We start from the raw sequence: 19690 nt of genomic DNA, 5'->3' as shown, positions 1-19690 counted from the left end.
AGCAACGCAGACCCAACACAGCCAATAAAAAAATAAATCCAATAAATAAATAAATTTATATAAAAAAAAATGTTCACAGCAGCATTACTTATAATAGCCCCAAACTGGAAACAATTCATCAACTCAGGAATAAATAAACAAAAGGTGGTATATCCATATCATGGAATATTACTGAGCCCTACAAATGAAATGACATACTGACCATGCTACAACATGGATGAACTCTGAAGACACAATGCTAAGGGGCAAAAGCCAGGCCCAAAAGGCCACATGTTGCATGATTCCCTTTATAGGAAATGTCCAGAACAGGCAAACCTATAAATACAAAATCGGATTGGTGTTTGCCAGGGGCTAGGGATGAGGGGGATAGGGAGCGACTGCTAATGGACACAGGGTTTCTTTTGTGGGCACTGAAAATGTTCCAGAGTTAGGTAATGGTGATGATTATACAATATCGTGAATATACTAAAAACGACTAAATTGTACACATTAAAAGTGTGAATTTTATGGTGTGTGAATTATATTACAATTCTTAAAAGCATTACATTTTAAAATTACGTAACTCGAAGGTACACCTGGAAGGAAATTTATCATTTTATGCGCATACAAAGAAAAAAAAATGAAATAAGCATCTAATTTAAGAAGTCATAAAATTACAATGCATCAAAAAAAAAAATACCTAGGAATAAATCTAACTAAGGAGGTAAAAGGCCTGTACTTGGAAAACTATAAGACACTGATGAAAGAAACTGAAGACACAAACAAATGGAAAGATATACCCATGCTCATGGATTGGAAGAATTAATATTATTAAAATGACCATACTACCCAAGGCAATCTACAGATTCAATGAAATCTCTATCAAAACACCAATGGAGAAGCGGCGAGCCGCACGGAGCAGCGTCTCGCTCGGCTACGTCCTGCGCTGCCCATCATGTCTCTGAGGAGCAGCCTCTCGCGTCTCCTCCGGACGCAAGTGCGCTCCGTCCCAAAGAAGTCCGTCCACTCCGTGGCTGTCATTGGAGCCCCATTCTCTCGGGGACAGAAAAGGAAAGGAGTGGAATATGGTCCGGCTGCTATAAGAGAAGCTGGCTTGATGAGAAGGCTCTCGGATTTGGGCTGCCACCTTAAAGACTTCGGAGATTTGAGTTTTACTCCAGTTCCTAAAGATGATCTCTATAACAACTTGATAGTGAATCCTCGCTCAGTGGGCCTTGCCAACCAGGAACTAGCGGAGGTGGTTAGTAGAGCCATGTCAGGTGGCTACAGCTGTGTCACAGTGGGAGGAGACCACAGCCTGGCAATTGGTACCATTAGTGGCCATGCCCGGCACTGCCCAGACCTTTGTGTGATCTGGGTTGATGCTCATGCTGACATCAATACACCCCTCACCACTTCATCTGGAAATCTCCATGGACAGCCAGTTTCATTTCTCCTCAGAGAACTACAGGACAAGGTACCACAGCTCCCAGGATTTTCCTGGATCAAACCTTGTATCTCTTCCCCAAGTATCGTATATATTGGACTAAGAGATGTGGACCCTCCTGAATTTAAAAAAAGAAAAAAAAAAAAAAAAAAAACCAATGGATGTTTCACAGGACTAGAACTAGAATTCTAAGACGTCTATGGAAACACAAAAGATCTTAACTAGCTAAAACAAAGAACAAAACTGGAGGTATCAGACTCCCTGACTTCAAACTACACTACAAAGCTATAGTAATCAAACAGTATGGTACTGGTACAAAAACAGACACATAGATCAATGGGATAGAACAGAGAGCCCAGAAATGAACCCACACTTATGTGGGCAATTAATCTATGACAAAGGAGTCAAGAATACACAATGGGGGAAAAGACAGCCTCTTCAATAAATGATGTCGGAAATCTGGACAGCTACATGCAAAAAAATGAAACTTGACTACTTTCTCACACCATATACAAAGATTAAACTCAAAATGGATTAAAGATTTAAAGGTAAGACCTGAAACCATAAAACTTCTAGAAAAAGCCATAGGCAGTATGCCCTTTGACACTGATCTTAGTAATATTATTTTGGATATGTCTCCTCAGGCAAGGGAAACAAAAGAAAAAATAAACAAATGGGACTACATCAAACTAAAAAGCTTCTGATAGCAAAGGAAACTATCAACAAAATGAAAAGATTGCCTACTGAATGGCAGAAGAAATATGCAAACAGCATATCCAACAAGGGGTTAATATCCAAAGAACTCACACAACTTGACATCAAAAAATCAAACAACCCAATTAAAAAATGGGCAGAAGACCTGAACAGACTTTTTTCCAAAGAAGACATACAGGTGGCAAACATACACGTGAAAAAAAGCCTCAACATCACTAATTAAAACCACGAGATATCATCTCACACGTGTCAGAATGGCTATTACCAAAAAGACAACAATATGGACACCAAGTGGGGAAAGCAGGGCGGGGAGGTTGGGGTGGGATGAACTGGGAGATTGGGATTGCCATATATACGTTACCAATAAGAAAAAAATATCAAATTGTACACTTAAATATATGCAGTTTATTCTATGTCAATTGTATCTCAATAAAAGTTCTTAAAGGAAAAAAAAAAGACAACAAATAAGTGTTGGCAGGGATGTAGAGAAAATGGAACCCTTGTGCCCTGTTGGTGGGAATGTAAATTGGTGCAGCCACTATGGAGAACAGTGTGGAGGGTCCTCAAAAAATTAAAAATAGAACTACCATAACATCCAGCAATTCCACTCCTGAGTATTTTTCCAAAGAAAATGAAAACACTAATTCAAAAAGACAAATACTGAATGATTTTGTTCATATGTAGAGTCTACAAACAAAACAAAACAAAACTAATGAACAAACATAACTATATAGAAACAGAGTCAGAGATACAGAGAACAAATAGGTGGTTCCCAGAGGGGAGGGGGATGGGGGAGAAGACAAATAGGTAAAAGATTAAGAGGTGCAAACTTTCAATTACAATATAAATGAGTCACGGATATGAAATGTACAGTATGGGGAATATAGTCTATAGTTTTGTCGTATCTTTGTATGGTGATAGATGACAACTAGATTTATTGCAGTGATCATTTTGAAATGTACAGAAACATCGAATCACTATGTTGTGTACCAGGAACTCACGTAGTGTGGTAGGTCAATTATATTTCAAAAACAAACAGGGACTTCCCTGGTGATGCCATGGTTAAGAATTCACCTGCCAATGCAGGGGACACAGGTTTGATCCCTGGTCCCGGAAGAAGATCCCACATGCTGCAGAGCAACTAAGCCCATGCACCACAACTACTGAGCCCATGTGCTGCAACTCCTGAAGCCCACGCACCTAGAGCCCATGCTCCACAACAAGAGAAGCCACCAGGATGAGAAGCCCACACCGCAACAAAGAATAGCCCCGGCTCACCGCAACAAGAGAAAGCCCGAGAGCAGCAACGAAGACCCAATGCTGCCAATAAATAAATTAGATTAAAAAAAACAAGATGCAAAGGATAAACTTCTAGAAAATAAAACTCATCAAAATAATCTCAGGAAATAGAAGACTTGAATAATTCAATCACCATTAAAGATACTCAACAACAAAAGTTAATCTTCATACAAATAAAAGAGCAAGCGTGACAGCTTTATAGACCAGTTCCACCAAACATGCAAGCAAAAAATCATCCCCACCTTATGCAAACTCTAGGAAACAGAAAAAGAGAAAACATTTCCCAATTCACTTTACCAGCCAAATACAGCACTGATACCAAAACTAGACAAGGTAAGTATGAGAAAGGAAAACTACAGGCAAATCTCACTCGTGAACATGGATATAAAATTACTGTATAAAAAAAGTTACAGGACTTCCTAGGTGGCGCAGTGGTTAAGAATCCTCCTGCCAATGCAGGGGACACGGGTTCGAGCCCTGCTCTGGGAAGACCCCACATGCCACAGAGCAACTAAGCCCGTGAGCCACAACTATTGAGCCCATGTGCTGCAACTACTGAAGCCCACGTGCCTAGAACCCATGCTTCACAAGAGAAGCCACTGCAATGTGAAGCCTGTGCACCACAATGAAGAGGAGCCCCCGCTCGCTGCAACTAGAGGAAGCCGAAAGCCTGTGCACAGCAACGAAGACCCAATGCAGCCAATAAACAAACAAAATAAATAAATAAATTTATTTAAAAATAAAATAAAAATTAAAAATTAAAAAAAGTTACGTCGTGATTATTGTTTTTATCTCAGGTATATAAGATTAATTTAATATTAGAAAAGTGACCAATGTAACTTACCGTTTTAACAGATAAAGAAAAAATCTAATTCTAATAATAAATATAGTGTTTAATAGCATTAAGCTTCATTAATCTGACAAAAGGCGCATACAAAAAAAAAAACCTAGAGTAGAAAAGTTTTTAGTGATGAAATCTACAGTCAACATTGAGTAGTAAAAACTTTTCCTTTGAGATAGGGGTAAGAGCAGGACAGTCAGTGCTAGTCAGTACACCGCAGGCCTAGCCAGCACATTAAACAAGAAAATGTAACAAAAGTAGTAAGAATTGGAAAAGAAAGAAATTTATCATTATTCTCAGATGCTACAGTGTCAGAAAACCAAAAAAGAATCTACAGAAAAATAAGTAAAATTGATTACAGTTTAACAAGTTTGCTGGATACAGAATTAACTTAGGTCAGCTGCATGCTATAGTATCAGTAACTACTTGGGAGAGGTAATTTTAAAAGAGATACCATTTACAACAGTAACAAGATGATAAAGCATCTAGGAATAAATCTCAACAGATGTATAAGCCCTTTATGATGAAAGATATTAAAGAAGGCCACAACATATAAAGAGATATACCACATTCTTGGGTAAGAAGACTCAAAATTGTAAAGATGTCAATTCTCCACAAATTGGTCTATAGAGTTGATGCAATTCCAAATTAAAATCTCAGAAGGGGTTTTTGTAGGACTTGGTAAACTGATCCTAAAATTCACATAGAAAAAAGAGCAAGAAGGAGCTAAGAGACTCTTGAAAAAGGAATTCATCTTGTCCAATCGCAGGACTTGTAAATCTATAGCGACTAAACCAATGCACTACTGGCAGAGGGATAGGCCTTGGGACAGAAAGGCAACTGAGAACAGACCCGCACATATGTGGGAACTGTATGATGGGGCTGGCACTGCAGGGAAAGGACAGACTTCTCAATAAATGGTACAGGAAACAGTGGTCATCTGTTTGCGGAAAAACTGAAATTAGATCCCTATGAGGGAGAAGAATGCTTGAAAACAGAGGGCAGTGCGCCAGGCTGAGAACTGCTGGAGGAGGCAGGATATGAGAACAGAGCAGTGCTGGTGAATTTGGCAAAGCCGAAGCTGGCCAAGGAGCAGCTGCAGCAGCAGGGTGGGGATGGACGCGGGACTGGAGTGGGTTAAACACTGAACTGGAAGCGAGGCAGGTGATCCTTTGAAGGGGAGCAGAGAAATGGGCGGGGAAGTGGGTCAAGAGAGGGTTGCTTTGGGACTTCCCTGGCGGTCCAGTGGTTAGGACTCTGCGCTTCCCCTGCAGGGGGCACGGGTTTGATCCCTGGTCTGGGAACTAAGATCCCACAAGCCTTGCAGCCAAACAAACAAAACCAAAAAGAGAGGGTTGCCTTGTTTTAAGACAAGTGATTCTCCATCATGAGATGGAGTGAGAGGTGACAGATGAAGGAGCAGGAGCCTCTCAGAGTGCGGGAGAATGGGGTCTGGAGCAGAGATGGGGGTCCCCATGAGCAGGGACAGTTCTGCCACTGTCACAGGCGGGAAGGCAGCAAAGACAGGCAAAGGTCCAGACAGGCTGGGGGATTTGGGGGTGGGACTATGAGGGGGTGTCCCGTGCAGTCAGATGAGAAGTGACAGCGGAGGCAGGTCTGAGGAGAGAGTGGGAACATACTAATAGCGGAGTAGCTGGGGTCATGCAAAGTGCACATATGAGGTCTACGGCTGTGAATTTACAGGGAAAATACTGCCCTAATTGTGTGATTTCTCTCCAGGCACAGTTAGTGGCTCTGGAGTTGGTGGAGAGGATTATGGTTGTGCCAAGTAAGAGGAACAGAGGGGGACAGGAGCCAGGAAACTCGAGTGTTTGCAGGGACAAGATTAAAATGGTGTCTCCGGGACTTCCCTGATGGTCCAGCGGTTAAGACTCCGCGCTTCCACTGCAGGGGGCACGGGTTCAATCCCTGGTGGGGGAACTAAGATCCTACATGCCACGTGGTGCAGCCAAAAAAATAGTAAAAATGAAATGAAATGAAATGAAATGGCGACTCCGCCCTGCTAAGGATGAGGGCTCTAGCCTGAGAAGAAGAGAAGGCAAGATGGGAGAGAAAGGATACCTCATGGATCTAGATGCCCAAGGAAAGGTGACAGAAGGATCAAGGAGGGAGACTGTGGGCCAGGAGGAAGGTCTCAGAATGACGAGAGACAGGAGGGAGGCTGGAGGGCAACGAAGTTTTCACCCCCTGTCGGCACCCTGGGCTCAGGCCCCAGGAGGGCAGTCAAGTGTGGCTCTTCGGAATTTACTAGGACATTCAATATTCCATTCTCAAAGCACATTCGCCAGGTCAGCACAGAGGAACTACCCCTGCCTTACAAGCGAGGAAGCTGCAGCTCAGAGATCAGACATGTCTTGTCCAGGGCAGCAGGGCACAGACCCCGCCCCGGGCGCCCTCGAGGCCAAGTCACCTGGGTAGTTGCGGCAGCCCCCCGCGGTGCTGCCCCGCCGCCAGGTGCCCTCGTACAGGGTGGTGTTCCAGTTGCGGAACCTCTGGCTCTTGAGCGCGTCCGGCGTCAGGTTGCAGATCTCCAGGCGGGTGAACTCACGCATGAAGTCTCGGAAGGACATCCTGGGGGTCGAGGTGAGAGGTGAGCCAGGGCCTCCAGCCAGGGCACCGAGAGACATACCACAGGGGGGGGGGTTGGGAGTTGGGAGGTTGGGAGTTGGGGTGCCTGTCCCCGAAAGCGGCCAGACTGAGGAAGGGGCTGCTTACCAGAACTCCCCATCCTCCATCTTGACCCGGAGCTGCTCCCGTATGTAAGGGTCCACGCTGTTCCACTCCGAGGAGCTGCGGGAAAAGGGCACTGCCAGGTGCTGCTGGCCACTGACCTGTCTGCCTCTGTCCCTGGGGCCTGGCCCAGGTCAGGAGGCCTCCACAAGGTCAAGTCCAGAGATCCCAGTCCCAGGGGTTGCATATGAGGGCCGAATCAGATGCCCTGAGGATGCTCACAGGCTGGGCACAGCCTGAGCTTTGCTGGTCCCCAGACCCAGTCACATGCTGATGGGCCCCTCTGCTCAGTCCTGAGCCCACCTTGGGCTCGCAGAGCCCCCAGGAGAAATGCCAGTGGCACTGAACAGCCTCCCCAAGCCTCCCTGGCCAGTGTCCACAGATCCTCACCCGTCGCTCCAGGCTCCTGTCCACTCCACCTCGCCCCAGGGGTTCCGCATCCGGATCAGGTTCACCATCTGGCCCTGGTAGTTCACCTGTTCCCCAGAGCTCCCATCAGCATCTGCTTCTGGCACATACTTTAACACCCCTTCCCACCACCTCACCCTCGCCGAGCCCAGCTCATCACTCAGCGCCCAGCACCCACCACGGGAAGCACAGCTGAGAACACTGATCAGGAATAAACTGCTGAGGGACACAGCTATGCACGCAATTACGGTAAATCAGGGCGGGACAAGATAAACATCTCTGGATGAGAGTCCCCAGGAGATAGGAAGAGGCGGCCCCTCCCACAGCCCTGGCCACAGGCCAGAGAGGTAAGGAGGCAGGAACCACCCTGCAGGGAAGACCTCCACGTGGGGCAGCACCTGCTTGGCTCCGGTCACAGAGTAGGCATGGCCCTTCACTAGCTTCTTGAAGGTGACAGCTTCCATGTCCAGAATGCTAGAGATCTGCAGAAAGACACCTGTGCTGGGGCCAGTGTCCCCACCCCCAGTCAGGAGATGAGCCCTGAGTCCTGGATTTCCTTTGCACACACAACAGCTACTGGGAGTGATAGACAGGAACCCTGAACCCATCTCAGTCCCTGGATGGGGGGCTGCCGGCTACTCCGCCAATGCCACCACTGGTGCAGGGCTCGGGCACCCCACTGACACTGCTTTTGGCCAGAGCTGGCCAGACCCTGTACAAACATGCGCGATCACATACATACAGCCATGAAAACCCACTCCCCTTACCTCAGAACCATGAGGTCCTCAAGAGGACTTCGTGTGGAGGGACACAGTGAAGTGGAAAAGGAGGGTGAGGGCAGGCTGGACTCGGGTAGGAGTGTGGAGGCGGGGTTAGAGTGGAGGATGCAGTGATGGTGGGGGTGGAGGCTGAGATCAAGGATGAAGGGGGCCTGGGGATGAGTCGTGAGAACAGAAGAGCAACTGAGGGAGTAAATGGAGTGGGTACAGGAAAAGGCTGAGGCCCACGGGAGCTGGGACTAGGTAGGAGCTGAGGTCTGAGGCTGTGAACTGGACAGCGGACGGGCATGGCCTTAGATGACAGGAACAAGGAGCTGAATTCGGGAAAACAAGCTGAGGTCTGAGGTTTTGAGGACCGGGATGACGCCAGGAGGTGGAGGATGGGACTGAAGTGATGGGCGAGGCTGGGTGAGGATCTGGGGATGGTGTGAGGTGAAGGACGGGGTCTGGAGCCAAGTCTGCAGCGAGTCTGAGGCTGGGCTGGCTACAGGGAGGGAACCACTAGAAAAGGAGACTGAGGTCACAGCATGGGGCACACTCACATCAATGGAGCAGCCCAGCAGGGAGCCCCGCTCCAGAGCCTTGAGGATGATGCTGTAGAGGTCGCTGGGTGCCTTCCGCAGCTCGTACCACTCGGTGACCCCGCCCGTGAAGTCCTCAAAGCCCTCCGAGGTGCTGCCTCCCGAGAGGGCCTCATAGCTGCCGTTCACCCTATGGGTGGCCCAGGTCAGCACTCTGCACCAAGCAGGACCCCACACCCCGGCGGTGGCCTGGAGCTGTCCCTGGGCCCCTACTCACTTTGCATAGGCCTTCTCCAGCAGGGCGCTCCAGAACTCGTTGCCTTGGGCAGAGTGCACGAACACCAGCTTCCCGTCCTTGGTGGGCAGCAGGTCATCCACCACCACGTCCACCCACTCCCCAAACTGCCACAGCTGGGGGAGGAGGGGCACAGTGAGGACATGCTTTCAGATCCCCAGGGCCTGAGCTCAAGCCTCTGCAGCTCTGCCACTTACTAGATACCTGATTCTAGGTCATGTATCCTAGACAAAGGATCTGAGCAAGTTATCCTCTCAGAGCCTCAGTTTCCCGCTCCACAAAAGGGAACAGCAATGCCTTCCTCATAGAAAAGCTAAACAAGATTAGAAAGGTAAAACTTTTAGGGCAGCATTGTTGATATTTTTGAAACAGATGAAGGTGTCTCTTCAGGTATGGAGAGGCTGGAAAGCCCTTGGGTCTTAGCTCTCCCAGAACCTTTGAAGGCCAAGACCCCTGCCTTTCCACCTCTCCATTCTAGGCGTGCGTGCGTGCGTGCGTGCGTGTGTGTGTGTGTGTGTGTGTGTGTGTGTCTGTGTGTAGAGGGGGTATGGAATGAAAAATCTGGCATCCAGTTCCTTCAACCACGAGGTGGACAGCAAACCGCAGGGTTTGCTTCAAAGATGCCTCGAGGTTCAAGTTTCCCAGGGGGGTAGGGGCTTTCCCCCCCACCCCGCCCCCAGACCAAAAGTGCTGCGGCACTGGGGGCTGTGTGTGCGCGCGCGCAGAACAATGGTGCGAGGGGAGGAGGAGGGCCCACAGCACTGCCTGTGGAGGGAGTGAACGGGCTAATCAGAGGCCGGGGAGGAGCGGATTGGAGGAGTGAGGGGAGAGGGTGGGGAAAGGGCGGCAAGGCCACGCCCCTGCGGACCAGCGCGGGCTGGTGCTGCACTTGGCCAAAGTAGTTCCCACCGTGGGTGCGGCAAGTCAAGCCTAGGTGCCAGGGTGGGTGAGGGTAAAGTAGGGCGAGGGGCTCCCTGGCTAGGCGGAAGGAGAGGACGCCGGGCCAGAGGTTCTCATCCAGGGTTGCTGGAGGTGTGTCTCTCGCCAAACCAGGCTATTGAGAATTCATTAGCGTGATTTGAAAAATGGGCCCTGTGTGCAAAAAACTCTGGGAAAAGCTGCTTTAAATGGGGTTAATCCTGAGTCTTTCTTTTCTGCAGGGCTCTCTAAGAGGCTGGAGACTGCCAAAGTGCAGGAGGAGTTGGGGGTGGGGTGGGGGGGAGACTGATGCCAAGGTACTGGTCGATTTTCCCCAGCGAACACTCTCTATTCCTCAGATAGGGAAACAGACCCTGAGGAGGAAAAGGATTTGTCCCACAGGATATAACACTAACATCTTTCTACTCTTCTAGGCACTCTTTTTCCCCTGCTCGGCACAAGCACCCCGGAAAAGCCAGATGAAATACCTGCCCAACCGTTTCACACATGACAGATCTTCATACATGACAGACCCGAGATGGAATCAAGAGGTCAAATACAATACTTTCGAGAGGGAGGGCTGGCCCTGCAAGGTGTGGCCTTGAGCCACTGTAACTTCAGCGTCCCCATCACCTCCAGTGCCTGCTACCCTTCTCTCCCTCACCCCCCTTGCCCCAGGTGCATGTGGGGCTCCTCACCTGGAAATGGAAGATGCCAGCATAGCCATTCTGGAAGCTTTGGCCGTGTGGAACTACTCGGTGCAGAAGGGTGTCATTGAGAGTCAGGGAGGCGATGGCCGCCAGGAGCCAACAGTCCCCTGGGATGGGAAAGAGGCATGTCAGTCCTGCTCTACCAATCTGCGCCCAACGGTGCACATGAGTGGCATGCTGGAGAGAATCTGGGATTCCCTGGGCAGGGTGCCCCTCAACTTACAGAAAAGACCCAGGAATCTGGGCAAACCAGCCCCAGAGCCTGCTTGGGCTTGCACGAGGGAGGGGCTGAGGCAGAGCAGGAAGGAATGAGTATAGGGAACTGCTGTGGGGAAAACCCTCAGAACCCCCCAGGGCCTACCCAGCGCTCCCTGGCAGATGTCTGTGCGGGTGGCTCCATCCACGATGAACTGGGGGTTCGAGAACAGCTCCTGCAAGAGACCCAGAGTCCTGTCTCTGGGCCAGCCCCTCCTAGAAACTGGAACCTAGCCATCCCAGATCCCACTCCAGAGACCTGGAGCCCTCTTCCCACTCCTCACCCAGGAAGGGGGTAAACAGAATCCCACCCAGGGTGGCCCCTCTCACCGTGGGACGCTTCCATTTGATGCCATAGGTTTTGGAGGAGGAAGGGCCCAGGTCCTTGAAGCCCAGGCTCTGGGGCACCGGGGGGAAAGCCTCATCACGGAACAGGGCCCCACTCTGCAGGCAGTGAGCCCGCAGCTGCTCATAATCCTGGCTCAGGTACTTGATGGCGTTTTCATGGCGGCCCAGGCCCAGCTCCTTGGCCCGCTGCTTTTGCACTTGTGCAGACACCCCGGTGCAGTACACCGGAGTGATGAACTCCTCAGCCATCCTGAGGGAGAGATGGGCGTGCTCAGAACCCAGGCCTTCCCAGGACTAGAGCTGGGGCTCCTGCCTGCGAACGCTGCTCTCCGGCCAGCTGCCATCCTTCCTCCCCAGACCTGGGGTTTCCGCACCTCACGGATTCTCTCACTGAATCAGGGCTGCCACCTCCCTCTGCTCCCAGAGCCCAGGAGAAGGGGCTTCCCATCCCCCCAGGTATGCTGGCCACCATCTCCCTACCCCCACCCAAGGCTACCACCTCTCTTTTCCCAGACTCCCATTGTCCTGGGTCTGCAGTCCTGTGGTCAGCCAGTCAGGTGGGGAAGGGCGTAGCCCGAGATAATAACACAAGGAATCAGGAAGGTGGGAGACCCCAGGGAAGGCCTCTTGGATCGTTTGCCTGCCTGGAACCCCCCTCCTCAAACTAGCCAAGCTCCTATGCACTGGCCCGTTTCCCTGGCTTGGGATCTGAGAACTCCAGGCAGTAGGGGTCCCCCTCCCCAGGCTCCTGAGACAGGTTGAATGTTCAGGTCTGCTGGGCCTCAGTCTTTTCCCCCTTGGCCCTCCCCCAGCCCAGCCCAGCCCAGCCCCTGGAGACGGCAAGGAACGCGGACTGGGGCCGGCGCCTGAGCTGTGCGCCTTCCCCAGCCCCCGCCCCAGACCCAGGCACTCAGCCCGCGGGAGAGGCTGCCCCTCAGCCCGGGAGCAGTGGCCAGGGTCCGGGCACCCCGGCCGGCCACCCACCTCCTTACCTGGGGGAGCAGTATTTGGGGGGGGTCGCTGTGGTCCCTGCGGCTGGCTTCCCCGGTGGCAGCTCAGGACAGGGCCCAACCAGGAAGAGCGCTCCTCCCCGCCCTCCTCCCGCGGCCCCTCCGCCCTCCTCCCTCCCTCCCTCCTCCTGCTCCTTCCCTTCCTCCTCCTCCTCGGGCTCCAACCCCGCTTCCTCTCGGCCCTCCCTTATCTCTCGACACCTTCTCTATCTCTTCTCACTCACGGTGTCTCCCCGCCCCTCCGGGCCCGCGCCCGTCGGGGTGGGGAGGGCGGGGGCCCGGACGGAAGGGCACCGCGGGGGAGGGGGAGGAGGAGGAGGACAGGACAGGGGGTATTTTTAACCAGGGGCAGCGGCTCGAGTTGCAGGGCCGGGCGGCCTCACCCCGCGCGGCGGCCCCGGAGGGCATTCCCGGGAGTCCGGCCCGGCGGCGCCGCCTCCCGCAGCCCCGGGTCGGCAACCCCCCCCCCCGCCCCCCCGGCGCGCCTCCTGCCTCCCCTCCCCCTCCCCTCCCCACCCGCCGCGCGCCCCTAGCGCGGGGCCGAGATTACCTCCGGCTGCGGCAGCTGCTCGCAGGAGGGGCCCGGCTGGCGGCGCGCGGACCCCTGCCGGACGCGCTGCAAACGGCAGCCCCACCCTGCCCGGTCCTCGCCGCAGCCCGGCTCCCGGGCAGGGCCGGCCCCCCGCCCCCACCCCACCCCCGCGCCCTGGGGCGCAGGCTCGGGGCGCCGCCACCCCGCCTTAGCTCCCCTGGGCATCCGGGCGGGGCTCGGGGAACCGGTCCCCCGGGCCCGGGCTGGCTGTGTGACCTTGGGTGAGTCGCTGCCCCTCTCATCCTTCGTTTCCCCATTCGCGCAGCGAACGGGATGAAATGAGGAACTGCGGGAACCCATCTTTCTCTTGCTTTTTGAGGTTTCTTGAACCCGGAAATTGCGAGAGGCCGGCATCCCCGCGCTCTCCTCCAAGCCCTGCCTCGCCCATCCACCTGGGAACGCCCTTGTGCCGCTTTACCCAGGAGGGGGCGGCAGAGGCTGCGAGCAGGACAGCTGGCCCCCCCAGGACCCGGAGAGACCCTACCTTCCCGAGATGCAAAGTTGGAGAGCCGAGAACTAGGAGGGAGGGAGAGCGTAATGGTCCGCCAGCTCAGAGCTTGATGGACCTTGGGGGCCCCAGCCCAGCAGGTCGCAGCCCTTGTATGATGTACACACAAGTATTTTGTTGGGGAAACAGTGCATAACTTTCCTAGGATTTGAAGGCCCGTGACCCCAAGAAGATTAGGAGCCACTAATCTAATCTGACTCCATTCTCCTAGTTTACAGGTGAGGAAAACTGAGGCCTAAGAGAGTGCAACTTGCTGAACCCCTTCAACTGGTGAGTCGGCTGGAACCAGCTTCTGGGCTCTTTGCTCTTTACCACTGGGCATTAATGTGTGCGATCTTGACCAAACTCTTCTGCATAGCAGAGACCCATGACTAAAGCAGACCAGCCCCTGCTAGAGGAGGCTGCTCTCCTGGTTCAGCTTTGGGGGTTAAGGAAGGTGAATCCTCTTGGAAAAGTAGGAGTTAACTAGGCTGGAAAGGGTGTTCCTAGGTGAAAGAACTGCATGTGCAAAGATCCAGAGGCTGGGGGAACACGGGCCAATAAGGGGAACTGCAAGTGTTCCTTGAGATTGGATCACAGGGAACAGGAGCCTGGGAGAGGAAAGATACTCTGGAGAGGTAGCAAAGGCCACTCCTCCCCTCAAAGCACTCTGGCTTAACCTACATGTCCCACAGTCCTCAGAATTACTTCTACCAAACTGTCACTCCTGCTGACTGCATTTGACTGTTCACCAAATGGGCAATGACAAGCTCCTGTATGTGCAAGGCACTGTGCTCAGCTGGGCATAAGATGGTGAAGACCCATGGCCTTGGCTCCCTCTGAAGGAGGCAGACATTGACTCAACTCTGACACCCATGATTAATTGGGAAGAAGAATGGCGTGAAGGAAGTCCATAACTGAAGCCCTAGCTAATCTAGGTGTTAGAGTAGCATAAATCAGACAAAGGGAGTTATGGCAGGGGTGGGTGAGATGCCAGGGAGGGGAATTAATTGCCCTGGCATATGGAGGAACTGAAATATTCTTCGTGTTGCTTGAGCAGAGAGAGAGAAAGGAGAGATAGTTGTGGCAGGGCTGGGTGGGCCATGGAAGATGGATTTTGTTCTACCTGAGGTAGCAGGCTTCTCAGATTTGTACAGATGAAGGAGGAGGATGCCTGGGAGTGAGTGGCTCAAACTAGGGAGGTGGTAGGCACAAGAGAGAAGTAGATGGATTTGATAACTATTTAGGATACACTATATCAAAATTTAACTCACACTGGATTGTACACCTAAATAAAAACTCTAGAACTATAAAACATCTAGAAGAAAGCATAGGAAAAATCTTAATAATCTTGGGTTTGGCAAAGATTTCTTAAGTATGACACGAAAAGCCCAAACAATAAAAGAAAAAAATTAAATTGAACATTATCAAAATAAAACACTTTGTTCTTCAAAAGGCACTATTGTGAAAATGAAGACAAGACGCAGACTAGGAGGAAATAATTGCAAAAAATGTATCTGACAAAGGACTTGTATTTAGAATGTATAAAGAACTTTTATAACTTTTAATTTCCCAAGAAGGTATGTGGATGGCAAATAAGCACATAAAAAAATGCTTATTCACTGGGGAAATGCAAAGTAAAACAACTCGAAGGACCACCATTACAAAACTAGAATGGCTAAAATTTAAAAGACCGACTATGTCCCAATGGTTAAGACTTGGCACTTCCATTTGCAGGGGGCACCGGTGGGAACGGGCTCGAGCCCTAGTCTGGGAACTAGGATCCCACATGCCGAGCAGCATGGCCAAAAAAAAAAAGACTGACCATGCCAAGTGTCGGCAAGGATGTGGAGGAGTTGGAACTCTCATATGCTGCTGGTGGGAATTCAGAATACCACCGCTTTGTTAAACAGTTTGGCAGTTTCTTTAAAACTTAAATGTATACTCAGCGATGAAGAGAAATAAACCATCAAGCTATAGAAAACGCCAGAACTTTAAATGCATATTGCTAAGTGAAAGAAGCCAGTATGAGAAAACTATATACTGAATGATTCCAAGTGTACAACATTCTGGAAAAGGTAAAACTAGAGACAGTAAAGAGATCAGTGATGACCAAAGTTTCAGGGAAGGTGGGGGAAGGGAGCACAGAGCATTTTTAGGGTGGTGAAACTATTCTGTGTGATACCATAATGGTAGATACATGACATTATACAAAACCCATAGAATGTACAACACTGAGAATGAACCCTAAGGTAAACTATGGACTTTAATAACGATGTAACAGTATTGATTCATCAATTGTGACAAATATATACCACAATAATGCAAAATGTTAGTAGGAGAAACTGTGTGCAGGTGGGAAAAAGGATATGGGAATTCTCTACACTTTCTGAGCAATTTTTCTGTAAACTTAAAACTACTCTAAAAAAGTCTATCTTAAAAAAAGACAAGTTAAATATACACCTATCATATGACCCAGGCATTCCACTCCCAGGCAATTACCCAAGGGAAATAAAAGCATGTGTCCACACAAAGACTTGTGTATGAAGATTCACAGCAGTTTTAATCGTAACAGCCGAAACTAGACACAACCAAATGTTCATCCACAAATTGTGACTGGATAAGCAAATTGTGGTGCGTGTATGTACAATAGAATACTACCCAGTAATAAAAAGGAACAACAGAATAATTACATTGAGTGTAAGAAAAGAGATGAAAGGACATTCTATATAATTCCATTTCTATGAAAATTCTAGGAAAAGGACAGCAATTTAGTGACAGAAAGCTGAATGGTCTTTGCTGGGGTTGGGGCGGGGGCGGTGCTGGCAGGTGGGAAAGGATGGGAGGGAAGGATTACAAAGGGGATTGAGGAAATTCTTTGGGGTGATGGATGTGTTCCTCACCTTGATTGTGGCAATGGTTTCACGGGGGTAAACATGTCAAAACAAAAATGTACCTTTTAAGTATACACAGTTTATTGTATGTCAGCCATACCTCAATAAAGCTGTTAAAAACATCTATAGAGGGCTCCCTAGGTGGCGCAGTGGTTAAGAATCCGCCTGCCAATGCAGGGGACACAGGTTCGATCCCTGCTCCAGGAAGATCCCACATGCCACAGAGCAACTAAGCCCGTGTGCCAAAAACAAACAAACAAACAAAAAAAAACATCTATAGCGCTTAGCCACTGGCTGGATATGGCTTTTGAGAGACAGGGAGGAATCAAAGACCACTTGAGTAGATTAATGATGTGGGGGACTCTCATCTGGGGGATACTGGAGGATCAGGTTTGGGAGGTACGTTTGAGGCCCAGCCCCATCCGAGGGGAGATGCCTGGGGAGTGTGGGAGTAGCCCTCAGAATAGAGGTACAGATTTGGGAGTCACTGGCCACCAGTGCCACTTGAAAGAAGTACGTAGAGGCAGGGGACAGACACTTCATTCTGGATACAAAGATGCTTCATAAAGATGTCTGTTCTTAAAGTAATCTATAGATTTATCAAAATTAAAAATTCTAGGGACTTCCCTGGCGGTCCAGTGGTTAAGACTCCATGCTCCCCATGCAGGGGGCACGGGTTCAATCCCTGGTCGGGGAACTAAGAGCCCGCATGCCACGTGGCTCGGCCAACAACAATAAATTTTTAAAAAATTAAAAATTCTAATAGATTTTTAAAAATTCTTAAAGATTGTTTGAGGGGAAGGGGGACTAGAAAAGGTGATTTAAAATTCATAGGGAAAATTGAACAAGAATAGCCAAGAGACTTCTGAAAACAAGGTAGGAGACTAACCTTACCAGATATTAAATCTAGTCTATAATAATTAAATGTAATGAAGAGGGAGCGGTGCTGATGCACATAGATCATTGAAAGATGGAAAAGCCTAGAAGTAGACCCAAATGCATATAGGAATTCAGTATATAAGGGCAGCATTTCAAATCTGTTGAGAAAAGATGAGTTTTTCATTAAAAGGCATTAGGAAAATGGGAGGGAATTTTGAAAATGACAAATTCCAGATGAACTCATGATTTAAATGTGAAAAATGAAAACAAAGATACAGCCAGCAGCTAAGGGAGACATTTTTTTAATCATCTCAGTGAGGAAAAGTTCTTTTTAACTATGACACAAAACCCAAAAGCCACAAAAATTAATTTTACTACACTAAAAAATCTGCATGGCAAAGTTAAAACTGAAGAAAATACAATTTACATCTTGAAAGGCCATTTTTCCTTATATGTGAGTCAGGTATCAAAAACAGTGGCGAAATGGGCAAAGACAAGGACAGTTCACAAAAAGAAGACAAACAGCTCTTAAACGTATGAAAAAATGCTTGAACTCACTCGAAAGAAAACAAAACACAAATTAAACCTTCACCAAGACACCATTTTCTACTTAGCAGTTTGGCAAACAAAAAAATCTGGTACCTCACTGGTGAATGTTCTGGAAAACAACCTTCCCATGCCCTGATGGAGGTTGCGGGGCAGGGAGGAACAATACAGGCATAGCCCCAACAGACGAACATTTGGCACAGTTCTTCAAGATGACAATTTTAACTTGACCTTTGGCTGAACAATTCTAGGAATTCACTCTACAGATACCTTTTCACATTTGGATAATGCTGTCCTTGCAAAGTCTTAGGTGACTCTATAGCACCGTTTGGAATAGCAGAAGTGTGGAAACAAATGCCAATCAATAAGAAGAAAGATACATTATAGTACAGCCATACAGCGGAATACTACACAGCTGCCGAAAGGAAACTGCAGGCAAGGAACCATCTTTAAAATATGTTGGGGACTTCCCTGGTGGCGCAGTGGTTAAGAATCCACCTGCCAATTCAGGGGACATGGGTTCGATCCCTGCTCCAGGAAGATCCCATGTGCCACGGAGCAACAAAGCCCGTGCGCCACAACTACTGAGTCTGCGCTCTAGAGCCTGTGAGCTGCAACTATTGAGCCCACCTGCCACAACTATTGAAGCCCATGCACCTAGTGCCCATGCTCTGCAACAAGAGAAACCACTGCAATGAAGAGTAGTCCCCGCTCTCCACAACTAGAGAAAGCCAGCATAGCAACAAAGATCCAATGCAGCCAATAAATAAATTAATTAAAAAAAATACGTTGGTAAGTACACGGTAGGATGTATGGAATTCTCCCACTGGAGTTTTTTTAAAAGTAGGAGGGGTGGGACATATATGCATATTTCGTGTGGCATCTTTTTTCTGACACCACTTTTTTTTTTTTAACTTTTTATTTTTTTATTTTTTACAATAAACTGCATATATTTAGAGTGTACAATTTGGTATCCCAGTCTCCCAATTCATTCCCCCCACAACCCTCCCCACTTTCCCCACTTGGTGTCCATATGTTTGTTCTCTACATCTGTCTGACACCACTTCTCACACCAAATATGTGTTTTTTTTTCCAGGATACCAAATACACGTGATTGGTCCACACCAACTCTCCAACACCGTCTAGGTGCCTACAATTCAATTCTGATACTAATTCCCAGAGTTAGCACAGACCCCATGGGTTACGGGCTCAGTTCCACAAGATGCCAGCCACAAAGGGAATGCCAAGGTGACCCATACTCCTGTCTAGCTGAGTACATATTTGGGGATGCCTACAACCCTCCTCCTCAGGCCTGATAATTCAGAACACTCTTAGAACTCAGGAAAGTGCTTTGCTTACTGTTACCAGTTTATTATAAAGGATACAACTCAAGAGCAGCCAAACAGAAGAGATTCATAGGGCAAGATATGGGGGGAAGGGGAGCCACCCTCCCCCCAAACTACAAATCTCCAGTGTCCCGCCCCTCCTGGAGGAAAGGCTGGAAGCTGAAAGTTCCCACCTTATAGATCAGCTTTTCTGGTGACAGCTCCCATCCTGAGTAACCTCATTAGCATAAACTCAGGTGTGAGCCAAAGGGGGTCGTTATGAATAACAAAAGACATGCCTGTAACTCTGGAAATTCCAAGCGTTTTAGGAGCTCTGTGGCAGGAACCAAGGACAAAGACCAAATATATATTTTTTTATTATGCCACATTTGGTTTTATACATTTAGATTCTTTCTCTGGAAGGACATGAGTTATCCCTTTCACTGCTTTCAGGAAGGGGAACCAGGCGGCTGGGAGTCAAGGGTGGGAGGTGACTCTTGGTTCAAAATTCAAAACATACATGTGAATATATTACATATTTGAAAAACTCTTAAAAATACTTCACAATCCTTGTTTTGACTTCTAATATCTGCACCCTCCAGGCTTTACCACCACGCTTCTTGGGAGCCACTCAGAGCAGGCTGGGGAATCACGTCCAGATTCCTCTGCCATCTGACCCTCTAGACTTCTGT

At 49.1% G+C, this 19690-nt stretch overlaps 2 protein-coding genes and 1 long non-coding RNA gene across 4 annotated transcripts in view; 2 read left to right on the top strand and 1 right to left on the bottom strand.

Moving 5' to 3' along the window:
- CAPN1 (calpain 1) overlaps positions 1-12969 on the bottom strand; it is a 26240-nt gene extending 13271 nt beyond the window's left edge. The window contains exons 1-10 of one of the 2 annotated variants that reach the window (XM_057726470.1): positions 12826-12969; positions 11248-11515; positions 11024-11093; positions 10651-10769; positions 9017-9150; positions 8761-8929; positions 7838-7921; positions 7422-7507; positions 7017-7091; positions 6712-6872 (exon numbers count right to left, since the gene is read on the bottom strand). In XM_057726470.1, coding sequence (XP_057582453.1) covers positions 6712-6872; positions 7017-7091; positions 7422-7507; positions 7838-7921; positions 8761-8929; positions 9017-9150; positions 10651-10769; positions 11024-11093; positions 11248-11514 — 1165 coding nt within the window. In that variant the 5' untranslated portion in view covers position 11515; positions 12826-12969. Of the gene's footprint in view, positions 1-6711; positions 6873-7016; positions 7092-7421; positions 7508-7837; positions 7922-8760; positions 8930-9016; positions 9151-10650; positions 10770-11023; positions 11094-11247; positions 11516-12257; positions 12406-12825 lie in introns of those variants that run through there. The other variant, XM_057726471.1, reaches the window with a different exon arrangement.
- On the top strand, positions 885-1549 carry LOC130847992 (arginase-2, mitochondrial-like; the record flags this gene model as incomplete). The annotated part of the gene is made up of 1 exon (XM_057725775.1): positions 885-1549. A coding segment is annotated over exon 1 (615 nt), but the record flags the coding sequence as incomplete, so codon positions are not given.
- Positions 12368-19690, top strand: LOC130848244 (uncharacterized). Its single transcript, XR_009052567.1, has 3 exons — positions 12368-12726; positions 13587-13645; positions 18770-19690. It is a non-coding gene; the product is annotated as an uncharacterized LOC130848244 (long non-coding RNA).

The sequence above is a fragment of the Hippopotamus amphibius genome, chromosome 3 (genome assembly GCF_030028045.1).
Source record: "Hippopotamus amphibius kiboko isolate mHipAmp2 chromosome 3, mHipAmp2.hap2, whole genome shotgun sequence".
In the NCBI taxonomy this organism is placed as follows: Eukaryota; Metazoa; Chordata; class Mammalia; order Artiodactyla; family Hippopotamidae; genus Hippopotamus; species Hippopotamus amphibius.
Note: the sequence above shows the minus strand (reverse complement) of the source record. Positions and strands in the feature narration are given on the sequence as shown.